Below are 18,731 nucleotides of genomic sequence, written 5' to 3' on the forward strand. Positions count from 1 at the left end.
GGACAGGCCCCTCCGCAGTGGTCCCGACCCTGCCGTCTGCCCTTCCCCGAGGCGCTGGCCACACTGGGTCATCTCACCCAGTGACTGAGGCCCCGGAGTCGAGGCTGGTGCTCAGTTAATTCAGGGCCTCCAGCCTCGGTGAGTCTTTCCCACCCTCCACCCAGCATCAGGGCTGGGTCCCTGATGCTGGGTTACATGGTCCCCGCCCCTCCTCTGAGAGGCTTGGGTGGAAAGCAATGACCTGGAGAAAAGGCTACCCTCGTGCACTGTTGGTGGGATTGTAAATTGGTGCAGCCCCTGTGGGTAGCAGTTTGCAGGTTCCTCGCAGAAAATGAAGCATAGAACTATGTTGTGACCCAGCAACCCCAATTCTGGACATTTATCCAAGAAAATGAAAACGCGATTCCAAAAGATACACGTAGCTGTGTTCACAGCTGCATTGTCTACAGCTGCCAAGGTGTGGAAGGAACCTAAGTGCCCGTCAGTAGGTGAGTGGATAGAACAGAAGCACAGCAAAACATGAAGGGACGATGAGCACTGGATGGGGTGACTATGTGGGTAAATTTAAAAATATCTCTTGACTGTAACAAGCAATAATGTATCATGGGATTTAAAATATAAAATCAGAGTGCATGATAATATCAAAAAAGATGTGGTGTATATATGTAACACACACACACACACACACACACACACACACACAATGGAATATTACTCAGCCCTAAAAAAGAACGAAATTTTGCCATCGGCAACAACGTGGCCAGTCCTAGAGAATATGCTTCAGTGAAAGAAGTCAGACAGAGAAAGACAAATACCATATGATTTCACTTACGTGTGGAATCCAAACAACAAATGGACAAACGTAACAGTCATAGATGAAACAAACAGGTGGTTGTCAGAGGGGTGGTGGGAGGAGAGAAATGGAAGGGCGATTACGAGGCGCAGATTTCCAGTTACAAAACAGATGAGTCACAGGCATGGTGGGGAAGGTGAGGTAATGTCTTTCCTGACAGATGGTAACTGGACTTACAGTGGAGATTGTTTTTGTAAAAGAAAATGAACTAAGAGAAGGACTTAAACCCGGGGTCCCCACACGGGGCCGGGCCAGGCCCCGTGGACTGAGGTCTGCCCTGCTGCGGGGTCTGCCAAACCCGGGGTGGACCAGGGTGGGGACTTGGACAGGCTGCAGGGCCAAGGACGGGCGGTCGAGCCAGCACAGGGAGGAGGGGGGATGTCTTTCTCACTGTTGAAGGATCCACACTTGCAGCACCAGGACAGCGGTGACGCCCTAGGCCACCTGCTGACCAGGCGGAGCCGTGCTTGGTGTGGGAGACTCCTGCCCCGAGCCCTGCTCCAGAGGCTGCAGTAGTCCCAGCCAGGCTGGTGAACGCAAATCCCTTCCTTCTGGCCTTCAGGCCAATCCCCTCGGGTGCTGAGGCCCTGGGGAGCCCTCCCACCAGGGGCACGGGCGTCCCCTACCCACAGGGGCGTGGGCACCCTCTCCCCCGCACCTGGAGGATAACCCAGTGTCCGTTCTCCGCTGCCACGTCCAGGGCGTTCTCGGCCACCACCTCTTGTCCCTGCCCCAGGGACACGTTATGGAGTTTCCCGTTGTCTATGGTAAATCCCAGTTTTTTCCCTGAAGAAAAACAGGAAAAGCACGGGGAAGGCTGAATGACAAAAACAGAGCTTCCGTGATCCACAGCTTGGAATTCCATACCCTCTTTTAAAATTTGACAAAAGGTCAAAGTGTACTGCTTTGAAAGCCATCTCTAATAGGGACATGTCATAATTCGCAATGTTGTGCAACTGTTTCTCTGGTTCCAGGACATTTTCATCGTCCGAGAAAGGAGACCCTGTACCCATCCCGCTGCCCCCACCCCCCAACGTCTGGGGACCACTAATCTGCCTTCTGGCTCTATGGATTCGTCGTTTCAGAGACAAGGAATCGTAGAACATGGCTACTTGCCTCTGGCACAATGTTCTCTCTGCTGTCCATGTTGCAAGGGTGGGTCAGCGCTATTTTTTTATTGAAGGATAATTGCTTTACAGAATTTTGTTGTTTTCTGTCAAACCTCAACAGGAACCAGCCATAGGTATACTATATCCCCTGCCTTTTGAACCCCCCTCCCAGCTCCCTCCCATCCCACTCCTCTAGGTTGATAGAGAGCCCCTGTTTGAGTTTCCTGAGACAGACAGCCAGTTCCCGTTGGCTACTTAACACACGGTAATGCAAGTTTCCAGGTCACTCTGTACATACATCTCAGCGTCTCCTCCCCTCCCCCATGTGCATAAATCAGCCTCTCCTCCCCTCCCCCACGTGCATAAATCTGTTGTCTGTCCGAGTCTCCACGGAGCCTTTCATGGATTCGCCTCTGTAGGATCAGCCATTCATCAGCTGGTGGGCCTGTAGGCCAGAAGATCTGCCTTCTGGCCGCTGTGAGAGCTGGTCCCTGTGAAGTGTGTGTTGGGGAATGTCCCCGGGAGTGGGCGTGCCAGGCCGTCCGGCAGTTCTGCGTGTGACTTAGGGAGGGACCACCGGCCATCTTTCCACCCCCTCGCGGTCCCACCAGCGGCACACAGGACCCCGGCAGCAGTCCTTGCTGCGTGTCAGGCACTTGCCCTGCTGCCGGGAGTGGAGGGGTCTCTCTCCATGCTTTGGACCCGTGATGCCGCCTCATGCTGGCCACACTTACCCAGGGCTTCCACGTCCTTCAGGGGGTCGACCCCCGGGGAGAGGATGAAGAAGATGGGGGTGGAGGGGCTGCTTTCCTCATAGGACTTGGAGAACTCGACGCTCCGGCCCTCCACGAACTTGCTGCCCATCTTCTCCTCCACAAAGTTCCTGAGGGGACAACACTCGGTCAGACCCAAAGGGGAGGGCCTGTTTCCCTGGGGGACTTTCTGAGGCAGAGAAGGGTCTCTAGGTGGAAAGCCAGTTTCTGCTGGCACCTCCTGTAAGCAGGGAGGCCATGTGTGGTGTTTGCTTGGGGCGCCCTTGGCTCCCATCCACCTGCACATGGACAGGTGAGAGGCTCTTGCCCCCGCTTTCAAAGGTGTACAAGGCCAGCCAGGACGGGACTCAAGGTGCCATGGCGTCCAGGTGACCACACCTCTGCTCCCAAGGAAGAGGCCTGTCCCTAGAGACTTCCTGCTTCTGGCACACTTGTCCGCTCTCCAGACCAAGGCAGCAACAAGGAGCAGAACCCAGACCCATCTAAGGGTCCTGGTGATCTCCCAGGGGCCCGAGGAGGAAGGACATGTATATTAGAGCCGCCTCGACGAGCTCCAAGGACCATAAAACATGCACCTTCAGGAAAGTCACAGAAAAACCCCAAATTCTCTTCACATAAGCACCTCTCTCTTCCAAGCCCCAGGCTCTGTGTTGACCCTGACAAGGCTGGGGTCAGTTGAGGCCCCTCCTAGGGTGACTCTGGGCATCTCATCTCAGGTCTCTGCCCCTCCCTCTTGACCACAGGTGGCTGAGCTCGCTGTGTCTGAATGAGCCATGGGAGCTAAACTTATGTCCAATGTGGTCTTGGAAAGGACGGCGGCCTCCTTAAGAGATGACTCCCAAGGGGTCAGCAACCTGAGGCTCTGAGCATCGTGAAGACCCTCAGGTGGGCCTGGTCATGTCAACGCACCCCTCGGAGTCAACAGGGAGTTAGCGGGCGGGCACCAGGTGGGCCTTCCTACTCCCGCAGGAGTGACATCTCTCATTGCACCCCACCCCCACCCTGTAGTCTGGCCTTTACTGGCTTCTGCACAGACTCCTGAGTCGTTGCTGACCCCAGGCCAGGGCGGGGTTCCTGCTCAGTGTTGACCCCAGGCCAGTAGAGGGGTGTTCCTGCTCAGTGCCAACCCCAGGCTGGGGGGGTTCCTGCTCAGTGCTGATCCCGGGCTGGGGGGGCTCCTGCTTAAGGCCTCCAGTCGTGTTCAGCTCCTGCCTTTGAAATTGACCTGGAACGTCACTGTGGGGATCCCTGCCCAGGAAGGACGTCTGGGAGGTAGCAGGTCCCACCCTGGGGCAGGAATGTCACGAGCTCACTGCTGCTCCTGACGTGGCCGGGCCATGTGGTCACTCTGTGCGGACGAATTGATGACACAGAACAGCAGGCACCTGGTTCCGGTTGGGCTCTGCTGCTCTGGCGCTGCGTCATGGACACGTGGGTACCAGAGCCACCCTCAGTGGCCTGCTTGGTGCCAGGTGTACAGATCCGGCTGGCGTTTTGGGGGGCCTGATGCCAGCACCCTGTCTGTCATGGGCGAGTGACCTTCCTGGGGCCTGTGGACGGGAGGAGGGAAGGCACTGGGCTCCAGGGCTTGGTGGAGGGCCGAGTGAACCTGGTGGGAAGCTCTGGGGCGCCCGGCACCTGGCGCCCGGGCTCTTGCTGATTGTGTGTTATTATTCGCCATGGATTTGGACCTGGATCTCCTTGCTGTTGAGCTCCGCTCCCGTTTCACTGGGGAGGTGAATCTGCTCTCCTCGCCTCCATCACAGAGCGTGACATGGGAGCGCCTGGTGTTCATGGTCACCCACATGGTCCCGGTGCCCTTTCTCCTGTGTGACTTGGGTGACTCACGAGCGCTCTGGGGGCAGTGGGCCTGGACACCCACACGTGCTCAGCTCTCCCGGCGGGCGGCGTCCCGAGGGATGGCCAGTGCCCTTCCCCTTGGTCTTCCTCAGACTTTGTCCATCCTTCCTCTGGCGCTGAGCCCAGGAGGGTCCTGCTCTCTCCCTGTGACGTGATGTCTGGTTTCACTCTACCTGCTTCCTCCTGCGCCCAGAACCCCTCCGGGTCCCGTTCCTCTTTCGTCCCAGGAAAACAAAGCAAAACAGAAACGAACTGGTCCCTGAGCAACTGGTGGGTGTGAGTCAGGCCTTTGCTTTGTCAGAGGGGAATTCTACGAGGGACGTGGGCGTCTTTTGGGAAATCTGGTGGCTTTCAGGCCACTGGGACAAGTGGAAAACCAAGAAGCCTCTCCAAGAGAACGGGGCCTGCTTTGGTTCCTCCTTTCCCCACGACACACAGTGGTCTGCCCGGGTTGGTGTGCGTGTGTTACAGCGGCTGCTATTCCTGGAGTCTTTCTGTGCTCTGGGGAGTGAAAGGAGCCAGGAGCTGAAACTCAATGGTTAAGTTTCCGGTCCTGGAGGTGCTTCAGGTCCAGGGAGGTTGCTCACGAAATCACAACTGTTCCCTTTGCAAATGAGCCGTAAAAATAAAAGATTTACTTGAAGTCCAGTCACTGCGGCCACGCATGTCCTCCGATACTGATGGCTCTGCCAGTTCCCTCCCCACAGCATCCTACAAGGACCCCGTGTGGTTGCGCAGGCCGTTAGCGCCCAGGCTTTTTTTTTTAATCTTGGCGGCAGACCCAGGGAGTCTTGTCTTCCTGTCACTTAGCTCAGGGTGTCCTCGCCCAGCATCGGGGGAGGCGGGGAGTCCCATTGGCCACCTTTGGAGACCCCAGTGCTCCGAGAGCTCAGAACGGGGACCGGTGGGCGGGGTGGGAGTGGCAGGGGCCCGGGGCGGGGCGCTCACTTGACGGCATAGGTCATGCGGTCGGGTCGCATGCAGCGCACCATGCACAGCTTCTGCAGCGCCGTCTTGTTCTTCCACTCCTTGGGGAAGATCTCCTTTTCTGGGGCTTCCGACTCCACCAGCTTCTTCCACCGCTTGGCAGACCCCTCAATGTCGTTGTCTAGGTTCTTGAACTCATCCATCTCCGAGAGGGCCTGGGGGCAGACCACACTTTCAGCTCTCCCCTGTCTGTCCCAGGGGGCACCCTGCCCCTAGGCTCTGGGAGATGCCTGACGGATCAAACGATGAGCTGCTGGGGGCTGGAGGCAAACCAGAGAAAGCGCTGGGATGAGGGAGGAGGAATCTGATCTAGGGATGTGACTCTCGGCTGCTTTTCTGGATGGGAGGGGGGCTTTGGAATGTTGGGGGGGGCCTGCTCATCCCAGGGGACCACCTTCCTCTGGTCGTTTTGACTCAGACCTTGACATTTTGCACACTTGCCTGGAGGTGAGTAGGGGGATCAGTTTGCCACCTGCAGGGGTGTGATGATGGACCTGCTATGACCCAGTAGGACGGCAGGGTCCCCGTGAGCTGGCAGGCAGCCCATCACTCCCTAGTCCTTCCCCATTCTCCTAAACGTCCGGCTCCGAGCGCCTAGTAAACACACTCGGGCTGGGCAGGAAACAGAGCGAGGCAGGGAGAGAACGCGGTGTTCAGGGTCTGAGACCAACCTTGATGCCGCCCCAGCCCTGGTGCTGCAGGAAGTCCACGGGCGACACGACCCCGGCCTTGAACGGGAACCTCAGGAGGAAGTCCAGCTCCACTGGGTTCAGCTCCTTCTTCATGGACAAGACCTGAGAGGTGGGGGGCTGGCTTAGCTGTTGTGCCGCAGCTGTGTGGGGGGCGGGGGGTGGGTGGACAGGGGCGCACGCCCCCCACTTGCAGGGGAAACACTGACCAGCCCCTCGTTTGTTTTTATTGGGTCGGCCAAAAAGTTTGCTTGGGTTTTTCCCTCCACTTTGATGGCTCCCATCAGGGCTCCTTCCCTGGGATGAACTCAGGGGTGTCCCAGGGCAGTGCCTCAGACCCATTGGTCACCAGGAATGGTGTTAAAGTGGGGGCTTGGAGCCACTGGGTCTGAGTCGGAGCCTGAGGCTCTGCATCTCCAGCACCCCCGAAGTGTCCCCTGCACCCCCCCACCTCGCCCCTGGGGGTTCCTCGTGTCCAGGTCCCAGGGCACGGAGGCCGGACGTTACCTGAAACGCCACCTGTGCGAGGAAGATGAGCTTGTCGCGCTCGAAGAGCCCGCGGGCCGTGTACATGAACACCGAGTAGGTGATCTCGTCCGTCAGGTTGATCACGCGCTGTTTGACCTCGTCGGCGGGGGTGGTCTTCAGGATGGCCTTCTCGAACACCACGTTGAAGGCCTGGGGGTGTCACCGGAGGCAGGGGCTTGGGCACGGCCCCGGAGCCTGCTCCACGCCGCCCATGCTGGCTCTGGTTGGTTTCTGTTGGGGTTCGGGGTCTGGGGGCACTGCTCGGACCCTCACTCCCTGGGCTGGTGCTGGTCAGACCTGGTGCCCCGACTCCCGCCCCTCACGGACACCTGCAGCCCGGACCCGAGGGCCGCAGCCCCGGGCCTGGAGGCAGCCGCACCTTGAGTGAGAACTGGTAGATGGGGTTGATCTTGTTGAGGTCGTTCAGGATGAAGTACAGCAGGGATGCCCTCGCCGCGGCCGGCCGGTAGTTCTCTCTCGCCTCGTTGATTTTAACTTCTGTGATTTTTGCCTCTTGCACCTTGAAACAAGCAGTCACAAACCAAAGTCACTTAGGGCGGAAGACCTAAGTAGACTTTCTCCAAAGACAGGCAGATCGCCTACAGGCACATGGAAATATGCTCACCGTTTCTGACTGTTAGAAAAAAATACACATCAAAACCACAATGAGGTGTCACCTCACACCAGACAGAATGGCCTTCATTAAAAATTTAGCCTACAAGTCCTGGAGAGGGTGTGGAACAAAGGGAAACCTTTGCTGCTCCCACTGTTGGTAGAAATGTAAGTTGGTGCAGCCGTGATGGAGAACAGTACGGAGATTCCTCAAAAAACTTGAAAGAGAACTACCATATGATCCAGGAATCCCACTCCTGGGCATATAACTAGACAAACCATAATTCGAAAACATGCATGCACCGCTGTGTTTATAACAGCACTATTCACAACAGTCAAGACATGGAAATGACCTAAATGTCCATCAGCAGATGAAGATGACGTGCCTGGTGGGCATCCGTGCCCCCCACCCTGTCCTGGGGCCCCGGTGAGGCTGGGACTTCTCTTCTCAATGACCATCAGCCCACCTGCCATGCCCGCTGTGTGCTATGGCTGGGGGTACGAGGGGGTGGGTCCCTGAGACGCTTTCTTACTTTCTCCTCAATCTCACTGGCTGTATGTTTGGTGGTCTCCAGGTTCTCCACTAAGGCAGTGTCTCCCAGAAAGTTCCCCGATGCGGCCGACAGCCGGGCCAGCAGAGAATCTTCCAGCTCTTTCAGAACAATCTTAAATTCATTCTGGGACTTGGTGAGATTCGCCTGCGAGAGGGGCAGAGACCCGGGAAGGGAACTCAATTGCTGGCACGGCCTGGCCTCCCCATCTTGGGGGCACTCGGGGGTTCAGAGCCTCTCAACAGCTTAGCCGAGGCCCCTGCAGCTGCCTGTCATGAGCAGTCAGCAAGGGTGTGGGAACCACAGTGGGAGATGTGGGGGCCGGGGACCCCTGAGAGCCCACGGGTGTGGCTCAGACAGCCCAGGAGGGGACCGGTACACTGGGGCTGGTAGCAGAGACATTCTTGTGGGGCAGGAGTTCAGTGCTTTTGGGCGTCCGGGGCACCACTGTGGACTCCTGTTCTCTCAGTGAAGTTGTCACTTGATTTAGAATCAGGTTTGGGGGTAGCTGGGGAGGAGGACTGACTCGTTTTGTTGTACAAAGCACACTCGGTGTGACAAGCGGGGGCCCCTTCAGAGTCACCGGACGTGTGGGTCTTGGAGACCTGCCCCCTCGGTCCGAGCCGCCGCCCGCCCTGCTCCTCCCGTCCCATCGCACCTTTAGCTGCTCCAGGTCAGGGCGCTCCTTCGCCACCACGGCGGCCAAGAGCTGGTCCTCCAGCCCGTCCCTGGTGACCAGGAAGTTGATCAGGGTGCACTGGGCCTGCATCTCGGGCTTGTAGTGGGGGTTGAAGTACTTGGTGTGCAAGATCAGACGGAAGTTGGGGTGGTACTCCACCTCCTTGTCGCCGATCTTAATGTACCTGTGGTCCGTGGAGGGAGGTATTAGGAGGGCCCCCCCAACCCCGGGTGACCTCGGGACAGCAGCACAGACTCCCCTGGGACTCCCGCCAGCCCGGGAGGACAGTCTGGACTTCTAAATGAAATGTTTCACTATAAAGCTGCTTAGAATGAAGGTCTTCCAGAAGCCATCTGCACAATTTCCCACTTAACCAGGAAACCATTTCCCTCTAATGCACATGAAATTGGGACTTCCTGGTAGTCCAGGGGTTAAGAATCTGCCTTCCCAAGCAGGGGATGCGGCTCGATCCCTGGTTGGGGAACTAAGATCCCACCTGCAGAGGGACAGTTAAGCCCTCAAGCCTCAACTAAGACCCGATGCAGCCAAAATAACAAAAGGAAAACATTTTAATAAAAAACCACATAAAATCATGGTGTATTGTGTCGGGGCTCACCCTGATGAATAATCTGAAACTTGGGAAAAAAGAAAACAGAAGACCTTTCCTTCTTGGGGTGCCACCGGCCTTTCTAGAGAAAGCACCTGCTCTTTGGCTGGTCTGTTCTGGTCTTATAGGAGAGTTCACTCAGCCCTGGCTGCATGTCTTACTCATGTGGGAGCCTCTGAAGAAACACTCAGGCCTGGGATGCACCCCAAGGCCATTAACGTCAGAAAGACACTGGCCCCCAAATTCAGAACACCAGGACATCCAGGAGCTCCCTGGGCTAATCTGATGAACAGCCAGGAATGTGGGCTGGCTCGTCCTTGGTGGGGGCTGCTTCTCTTTGGCTCTCCCCTCTGCTACCCCATTTCTGGCTGAGCTCACTTTTGGGGGGGCCTCTAATTTCACCCCTGGGTATCACCACTCAAGCCAGGCCTTCCTCAGAATCTAGCATATCACCACATTTGTCATCTCTATTCTGGGCTTCTGCCCACAGCCCTGCAATTATAGGCAGCTCAGGTCGACTCCGACATTTACATTTTTAAAGCTGATTTACGTTTTTATGTTAGAAAAGTAACATAAGCTCAGTGCATCAACCAATGAATGGATAAACAGAATGTGGCAGATCCACAGAATGGAATATTATTCAGCTGTAAAAAGAACGAAGTATGCATGCTTACTACAGCTTGAAAAGATACTCAGAGAAACCAGGCGTGAATGTCCTAAATGCCACTGGATTGGTTACTTTTGGTTAGTTTATGTTATATGAATCTCAGCTAAATAGGAAGAAATAGTAATACTGGTTCAAGATTTGCAAAATGCATGAAAACAGGAGAAAAGATGACCGTGAAGGATGGCCGTCTGCAGGCGATCGCTGATGCCGTGTTGGTGTACGTCTTCCTCCCTAACTGGGATGTGGACCTACCACTGCTCTCCCGGCGGCCCCTCCCAGGGGGCTTCCCCGCTCACGCCCGTCAGCGTTGTGCTGAAGCCCCTGCGGCTCCGAGGAAAGCAGAGGCTCTGCCCTTCCTCTCCGTCCGGAGGCCAGACCTCGGCGCTGAGGACCTTCACGTGGGGGGACCTGTCACTCACTTTCCCTTTTTGATCGTGTTCCTGCCCAGCAGGGGGTCCAGAACCGGGTCGATGGTCTCGCCAATGTTCTCAATGAGCAAGGTGTCCCCTTCTGAGATGGCCTGCTCGATGATGTCCAGATAGCTGTGGGCACAGCATCAGGTCGTAAGAGCCTCGGGGCCCGGTGACCACGCAATCGTGTGCCCCAGGAGGGACAGGAGAGGTGACTGAAGGGCCAGTAGTTCGTTCCTCCCCAGAGGGTCCTTCCGGAGGGGAGCACAGGGCTCTCTGTGTGAATCACCCCCAGGTGGGGAGGTTTGAACATGGAACTGCTTTGTGGCTGCAGAGCTAAACGTTCCACATCTGTGTTTCCTCTCACTGCCCCGCACCCTGGGAAGGCTCTAGCAGCTGTGTTAGGGGCACTGCTTCCCATCTATGAGGAGAGATGGCAAGACGACCGGCCGCAGCCTCCCAGCCAGCCAGTGACCATACAGGACCACTGCGGGTGGGGGTTGAGGTGTCAGCGCTGCCCCTGCAGGAGCGGCAGTGAATGGGGAGAGAGGAGCAGCGAGTTCGATTCTTCACTGTCTGTGCCATTCCCCGGGGTCTAAGAACTAAGAAAATCCGAGCCCCCGCGGGCCAGTGTTTGTTTCCAAAGACCCGTCCATTCATTTAACAAGTGAAAGCCTCTGAGTGGGCTTCGCAGACTTCTGGCTGAGCTAACGGGCTGGCACTGCCTCTGGAGCCCCCACCCCACCCGCCTCGGTGACCGCGCACCTCTTCTGTCCCAGGCGGATGGCCTTCAGCTCGCTGCCGTATTTGTTTTTGATCCACTTGATGCCCTGCAGCTGGGCATCCACAATGAGGGGCCAGCGTTCCGTGTTGCACAGGATGGTGGCGTTCTCCGTGGACATGCGGTCGCTGGGGAGCCCCTGGTTGTTCCAGGTGGCCACATCTGCGTCGTCGGTCAGCAGGGTCAAGGGGTCCAGACCCTTCGTGATCGGGATCGGGACCTGCCGAGGGGGGCGGTGTGGCCTGACTCACTGCTCGGGCGGAAGCGGCTCTCTGAATAACACGTGGGCCACAGGGGCAGATAGCCGCTCGCAGCAGCTTGGGACCTGGCCAGAAAGGATGTCAGCATCGTCCGCGCCAGGCCACCCTCTGCACCCTGGCTACCCTACAGCCTCTGCCTTGTTCATCACAGGAGCGACGGTGAGACCTGGCTGGTTCTGCCCTCCCCTCCCCCACAGACCTCCCCAGACGTCCTGATGAACACCACGGGACCTCTTACCTTTAAATGGTTTATGTAAGGGATCCAGAACCTCTCCATCAGCTCGTTGCGGTACTTCTTGGTGAAGTAGCCCACGTAGGAGACGAAGGCAGAGATCAGCAGGACGTCGCCGCACAGCGTGATGCCCTGGCCTTTGAAGCTCTCCACCGACTCGGCCCAGCGGACGTTTTCTGACGCCAGTCCTCCCACTAGCCTGAGGTGGGGGCCGGGGGTCAGTGGACGAGAGAGGAGCCCGTGCTCCCGGCGGGAGGGAGGGCAGGCTGGAGGGACGGGAAAGGTGTGCTTCCATCTGTACCATTGACCTCGTGGCTTCAAAGCCTTCCTTTGCTCAGTGGTTCAGGAGCGAGTGTGCTTTGTGGGGAGTTTGGGGGAGAAAACGCTTTAGGGAAGCAAAGCTAATGTTTTCTGGGTGCGGTTGGGGACGCCGAGCTTCTGTCCCCAGGGTGCTGGCCTCACATGCACTCTATGCTATCTGACCACGTGACCTGACCACCGAGGCCACTGCCTGGACACTGCTGAGCACATGCTTTGGGCAGCGGCTAGTCCATTGGCGGCCACCTGGCCCCGCGTGGGGTGGGGACTCCAGGCTGTGCTTCGTGCTTCTCAGGCCACTAGCCCGAGGGCTGGTCCCCAACCCTGAACAGCACACCCAGCGTCCAAGAGCAGGGCCAGGTTTGCAGAAGTACAGATGCCCGATTAGGCTCATGGAGGTGTGTCTCTGGCATCATCTGAGCAGCCCTTCTTCCGGGTGACCAAAAGACCACCTTTGACTGTCCCAGCAGAGCTGAGTCCACATCCCACCGGAGGCCAGGTAGGCAGCCTTGGGACCTCCCAGCGTTAATCCTCACGACTCTCTGTGCTCAGAAAGTGGGGGCTGCACCTGGGGCTTATCCCCCAAGAGGCCGTTCTGTGGGCTCATCCCTTTTGGGGGTGGTGGCTCTGAGGACAGGATGGGTCTTGTGATGGGGTGTGGGCGCGAGGTACCTGTTAGCCAGCGAGATCACCCTATTGGTGGCATCAGCCTCCTGCTGGCACTTGATCTTCTCGGCCGTCGCTTTCTCAAATGCCGACGTCAGGTTGCTCAGATTGGCGTTGAGTTCCTGGAAAGACAAGGTGGGAAGGCCCTGAAATCGGGACGCCCCTGGCTCTCCCGGGAGTAGAGGCAGCTGAGCCCTGGGAGGGCTGAGATCCCCGAGGGGCCTGAGGGCCGCAAGCACGGCCGAGGCAGGCGGCCTCCAGGGTGTTCCGGGCCCCACGTCAGATGCTCAGTAACTGACAGGGGTGGCCAGGACAGCCCCTCTCAGGCGGAGATGGTGGCCCCGCCGCAGCCGCGGGCCGCACTCACGGCAATCTTGTTCTTGATGCGGGAGAGCTTCTCCTGGGCCTCGGCCAGCTCAGCGTTGGCCTCCTCCAGGGCCTGCCTCTTGGGGGCCACGTCGCAGTAGACCTCGTAGAAGCGGACGATGTTGATGCACCAAGAGCACAGGCCCGCGGCAGCCGCGGACTTGGAGCGGATGAACTCGGGGTCGAAGGTCGGGTTGCCTTGGTAGGGCCTGGGGAGCGAGTGACAGCAGGCTGGGGACACAGGCTCCCGCCACCCTGCACCTGCCTGCAGCTCCGCATCTGTCTGCGACTCCAGTGCCCATTACGAGCCGTAGGAGGAGCAGAACGTTTAACTTACTATCTCCTGGCATCTTCATGATCACAGAAAGAAGAAGATAAGACTGAAACTCAGAACTCTGGCCTCTGGAGTGGAATTAAGGGTATGAAAGGGAAAAAAGTGAAAGTCGCGAGTTGTGTCCGACTCTTTGCGACCCCACGGACTGTACAGTCCATGGAGTTCTCCAGGCCAGAATACTGGAGTGGGTAGCCTTTCCCATCCCAAGCCAAGGACTGAACCCAGGTCTCCCGCACTGCAGGCAGATTCTTCACCAGCTGAGCCACAAGGAAAGCCCAAGAATACTGGAGTGGGTAGCCTATCCCTTCTGCAGCGGACCTTCCCGATCCAGGAACTGAACCAGGGTCTCCTGCGTTGGAGGCAGATTCTTTACCAACTGAGCTATCAGGGAAGCCTATGAAAGGGAAAAGAAGTAGTGATTTCAAGATGAAGAAAAGCTGCTGCTTCCCCCCCTTAACTCTCTGTTCCCTGCTGCTTCTATAGCTGGTCTCACTTTCATTCTGCAACCACTCCGGCCCTCAGCAAGAAAACTGGTGTTGGGGGGATGGCAACTTGCCCAGATTTATGCCCACAGGAAGTGTCGGAACCAGGGCCCAGTTTTCCAGCATCACCGGTGAGGCTCAGGCTCTACATACAGGTGAGACTTCAAAGAGGTGACGTTAAGGTGTTATCTTACAAAAGTGATGAGGAACAGTGCCCGCAGATGCAGCTAAGAAGCTCTAGAAACTAGTGTTTTTAAAATAATGGTGACATCATTGAGCGTTAACAGACTGAGCTGTCTGCAGAAGGAATTCTGAATGGATGATTCAAAAATCATAACTGAAGTGTGATTTGAGTTTAGGTGGGGAACACAGCCCATCACCTCCTCTATCTGGCATTTTTTACACTCTATTTAGGCGGTGGGTCTGCATCTGTTAAGCACACTCCAGACAGCATGGGGAGGTGGCAGTTGCGAAGTTTGCTGGGTGACAAGGAGAAGACATTTATCATGGCACTGTTTATGATGGCAGAAGCGGAGACAGCCTAGACCCTCAACAGTGCAGGTATAGTTAAGTAAATTACAATTCATCTGTGGTTAAAAAAAAAAAAAAGAAACAGATCAAGTGTTTTGACAAGATAGGGAAAAGATTTTTTTCTCCTGCAATGTTAAGTAAAAAATAAAAAGCAGAACAGATAATTGCATATACACAGTATTCTTTCAACTACCAGGGGGAAATCTTTAGAAAAAAGACTGAAAGGAAACATGCCAAATGTTAACACAGACCACCTCCTGGAGGCGAGTCTGGAAGTGTTTCTCTTGAACTTCACACTATTCCTTAGTCATTAAATGCTTTTCATTCGTCCAGCTCTCTTCTGATACAGATGGAACCGAGAGGCTGGGGTCTCACCTGGGCTCACTGGGGTCATGGGAAGGCCTCCCTTTCTCGCCTGGGGTCAGGTCAGCTTGGCCCTGAACTTGGGTTGGGGGGGATGGCTAGGCACAGAGTGCTCATAAGTGCGTGCGTGCTAAGTCACTTCAGTCGTATCCAACTCTTTGTGACCCCGTGGACTGTCGCCCCCAGGCTCCTCTGTCCATGGGATTCTCCAGGCAAGAGTACTGGAGTGGATTGCCGTGCCCTCCTCCACGGGATCTTCCTGACCCAAGGAGCGAACCTGTGTCTTTTACGGCTCCTGCGTTGGCAGGCGGGGTTCTTTGCCACTGGCGCTACCTGGGAAGCCTGCTCACAAGTGCAGTGCTCACCAATACTGGTGTTACTGGATTTACGGGGCAAGGTGTGGAAGCGCCCACTCTACATATCCTTTCCAAGTCCCACCTCAAGACGGACTAGGACCTGGGGCCCTTTGCTGCAGTGACTGCACCTGGACAAGTGTCTCCTTGAGCAACAAATGCAAAGAAACTATAAGGGACTAAAAATAACTACATGCGTGCACAGCTGGGACAAATTATGAACAAGATACAAAAAGGCTAAAACTCACTGCTACTTCTAAAGTGCCAGGAGCAAAAGCAGGGTCCTGTGCGTGATCCCTGCACGCAGCACCACCCAGGGGGTGGGTAGACCACCCCTCTGACCCCACCCTCTGATCCACCCCTACCCTCACCCCATTTAAGAAGCTAGATCAACCAAGGTTGGGGAGACAGAGGGTGATGAGGCTCCCCCCGGGCTTGGGATCACGTTTCACCTTGATGCCCTGGCAGCCAGGTCCAGGTAAATGCACCCAGGCTCTTGCCTGCTGGCTGTGGGGTCCCACCTTCTCTGTACCGCCCAAGACCCTGCCCTGCCCCCAGCAAGCACAGGCTTCCCTTGGGACCACGCGGTGTGGGGCCACGGATAGGTAGGAGGAAGTTGGGGTCCCGCCTTCGCTCTGTCGCTCAAGACCCTGCCCTGCCCTCAGCAAGCACAGGCTTCCCTTGGGACCACGCGGTGTGGGGCCAGGGACAGGCGGGAGGAGGTTCACGACCACACAGGGCCTGAACGTGATGTGCTCCCGACAGGATGAGACCTGGGCGGACCCCATGGGGGCAGCCGAGCCCCGACTCACTTGAACGCTTTCAGGCAGGCCTCGGGGATGTGCTCCTTGTCGAACTTTTTCAAGGAGTCCAGGAAGGTGTCCACCTTGCCCATCATGATTTTCGCAGCTTTCCAGCTCTTGTCCTTGGGGATCTTGCCCCCAGGTGCGGTCAGAATCATCACAGCGGCCGTGACGTTGACCACAGCATCCGGGGGGGACCCGAAGGACTTCAGCTCCGTCAGGTTGTTCTGCAGAGACAGGTGGACGGACCTGAGTGGGGATTTAGCCCCGAGCAGGACCGGGAGGTCCTGGCGATGACCCCACGGCATCTCCTCTCAGCTTGGGGGTCCCGGTCCCTGATTCTTCCTCCTCCTCCTGCCCTCACCTTGTTCAGGGTGTCAAGAGCCTCTTGCGCGGCCAGCAGGGCCGGCTCTGCCTTGGCCAGGTCCGTTTCACAGGCCTTTTGTTTCTCGGTGACATTCTGGAAGGAAGCCAGATGGGAAAGATGGATGCTGGGGTCCATGTGGATGGTGCGTGTGAAAGGGGACCCTGAAGGGTGGCGAGGAGGGGTGAGGAGGGGCACTCCCCTCTGCTCTCACTCTCTGGGTCACCGTCTGGAGTCTACCTTCCTGCCCCCAAACGCCTGCTGGCTCCTTTGCCCAAAAACACGCAGGTCAAAAGGCCCTGGGCCGTCAGCTGACCTGGGATTCAGGAAGGGAAACACTGCCTTCTCTTGGCTCCAGCTTCCAGGCCCAGAGGAGAAACCTGGGCCCGTGCAGGCCACTCCCCAGGGCTTTGAGGCCTCGTCTCTTGGTGCCATTGTGGAATTCCTCCAGATTGGGCCAGTTTCAGAGGTGCAGGCCATCCTCCTCTTAAAGTGAGAACACCCGTATTCACACATCTATCCATTCATTCACGCATGCATGCGTTCACTCGGGTTGGGAAGAACCTCTCTGAGCTTCCAGGCACCAGAGAGATTGGGAGAAGCTTCCTATCAATCAATCAGGACCTGAGTGACAACAGAGGAAGACGAAGAAGGCCATGGGGGCTGGGAGCTGTGCTGGACACGGGGGAGGGTGGACAGAAGGAAGAAGGTCCCTCTGCAAAGAACCTTCTGGAGAAGCCCACCCTGTGCCCGACTTCAGGGAACAGGGCGTGGAAGGCACTGACTTGGCCGGCGGTGCTGGGAGCAGCCCCCAGCCTCCCTGAGTACGTCTGGGTGGGCCCTTTTGGGATCCGGGGTTGGAGAGGGGTGGGCGCCCAGACATTAAGCTGCATGTGAGTATCAAAAGGCAGGTCCCAGGGTTCAAGGCGCAGGTGTGGGCCCTGGCTCGGATATTGGCTGTATCACTTGCTAATTTTGAGATGTCAGGCACATTTCCGGCCACCCTAACAGGGCTGTGGTCATACAGCTGACCATGAGGGATCGAGCGGAGCTCCTGGGACCCTCCCTCGTTCCAGCGCTGGTGGGAAGTATTCAGGCTTCCCACTCCTGTCAGCCGTGGGAGGAGGCTGACTCAGGCCCGCTCAAGAGACAGCAGACAATTACTGAGGCTCTTAATTTAGACCCTCAGGCAGAGGCATGACTGATGACGCAAAGGGCACGCAGACGGGTGATGAGAAATCAGCCCAACCACAGGGACCTTCAGTGTGGAGCCCACCAGAGTCGGGGGTGTTGGAACCTCTGGGGGCTCCTGGTGTAGGAAGTCTGAGGCCCAGGGCTCTGAGGCCATCTTCTCAAGCCTTGATGTGCTCACATGAGCATGTCCCTCAGATGCAGACCCGGTTCAGCAGAACCGGGGTCTGGGAACCTGCATTTCTTACCAGCTCAGGAGATGCCACTGCGGGGCCCTGGGAGGGCAGCCCTCTGCTGAGCCAGGGGCCCTGCATTTAGGGGAGGTGCCCTCCCTGCAGGAGTCCTGCTGGGTTGCCAGGGCCCGCAGGGAGATACTGGTCACTCGGGGAAGGCGCCTGGCCGAGTGGAGCTGCCCACCGCCTACCTTGTTGATGACCTCCACCTTGATCTCCTCCTCATCAGCAATGGCTTTCTCCTTGCTGACTTTCTCAGTCTCCACACCCACCACATGGATCAGCTTGTCCGCGTTCTCGTTTTTCTGCTTGAGCTCTGCCTCCTGAACCGCCAGCTTGGCTTTTAAATCGTCCACCTGGAGGGGGAGGTGAGGCAGACGGGTAGGCTGGGGTCCCGGCCAGTTGCTTTCTGCTCCCTGGGGTGCATTTCTCTGTGCTTTTTCAGCTTCTCCAAGGTAAGTATTCATTGAGCACCAGCTGTGTACACAGGGTCATCACAAGTATAAGACCCATTCCTGAGGCTTGGGGAGGCGGCAGTCAAGGTGGCCGGGGTGCCGAGGAGTCGTGGGGAGGCTGGTGGGTGGGGCTGTGAGAGCTGGGGGCTGGGGATGAAATGCTGCCTTGGGTGCTCGGGTGAGGCCCCAAGAGGCTGGGTGGAGAGGGTACTGGGAAGTGGTGAGTGATGGGGTGAGACATCCTTCCCCATCTGGGTGATTTCTACCATTGGGGAAGCCCCTTGGGTGCTGTAACTGCCCTCTCCTGAGCTCGTTCACTGTCCTAGGACCACTTCCAGAAGGTATATTTGGGGAAAAAGAAACGCCCGCTGGGCCAGGCTCCTCTTTCTTTCCTCTCCAGGGAGGGGGCAGGCCACTTCTCAGCTCCTGTAAGTGCTTTCTTGGACATCCCCCACCACTATGTGCCCCTCTCGACCCCCAAGGGGTGGCCGGACGCATGTAGCTCCGCCTGTGTCGGGGGTTGTTCCCCACCTGCACCTTTGGCCAGGAGGCAGGGACTCGGGGGCTGTCTACCAGGCTCCCTGGGGAGACGCCAACAGTGGGCAGTAAAGAGGGAGCCCGGGCTACACCAGGGAAGACACTCAAAACCAGGCAGAAGACTAAAAATTAACGTG

The 18,731-nt window shown here is 57.1% G+C and overlaps 1 protein-coding gene across 1 annotated transcript in view; it reads right to left on the reverse strand.

Annotated features, from left to right (window-relative positions):
* DNAH17 (dynein, axonemal, heavy chain 17) overlaps positions 1-18,731 on the reverse strand; it is a 94,428-nt gene that overhangs the window by 8,159 nt on the left and 67,538 nt on the right. Inside the window, exons 57-72 of the mRNA XM_010856518.1 lie at positions 17,794-17,958; positions 16,179-16,274; positions 15,824-16,041; positions 12,950-13,157; positions 12,589-12,704; positions 11,605-11,797; positions 11,091-11,326; positions 10,335-10,457; positions 8,621-8,825; positions 7,945-8,109; positions 7,179-7,319; positions 6,779-6,949; positions 6,254-6,376; positions 5,544-5,737; positions 2,697-2,845; positions 1,512-1,639 (exon numbers count right to left, since the gene is read on the reverse strand). Coding sequence (XP_010854820.1) covers positions 1,512-1,639; positions 2,697-2,845; positions 5,544-5,737; positions 6,254-6,376; positions 6,779-6,949; positions 7,179-7,319; positions 7,945-8,109; positions 8,621-8,825; positions 10,335-10,457; positions 11,091-11,326; positions 11,605-11,797; positions 12,589-12,704; positions 12,950-13,157; positions 15,824-16,041; positions 16,179-16,274; positions 17,794-17,958 — 2,631 coding nt within the window. The remainder of the gene's footprint in view (positions 1-1,511; positions 1,640-2,696; positions 2,846-5,543; positions 5,738-6,253; positions 6,377-6,778; positions 6,950-7,178; positions 7,320-7,944; positions 8,110-8,620; positions 8,826-10,334; positions 10,458-11,090; positions 11,327-11,604; positions 11,798-12,588; positions 12,705-12,949; positions 13,158-15,823; positions 16,042-16,178; positions 16,275-17,793; positions 17,959-18,731) is intronic.

Source organism: Bison bison, unplaced genomic scaffold, assembly GCF_000754665.1.
Source record: "Bison bison bison isolate TAMUID 2011002044 unplaced genomic scaffold, Bison_UMD1.0 scf7180017864371, whole genome shotgun sequence".
In the NCBI taxonomy this organism is placed as follows: domain Eukaryota; kingdom Metazoa; phylum Chordata; class Mammalia; order Artiodactyla; family Bovidae; genus Bison; species Bison bison.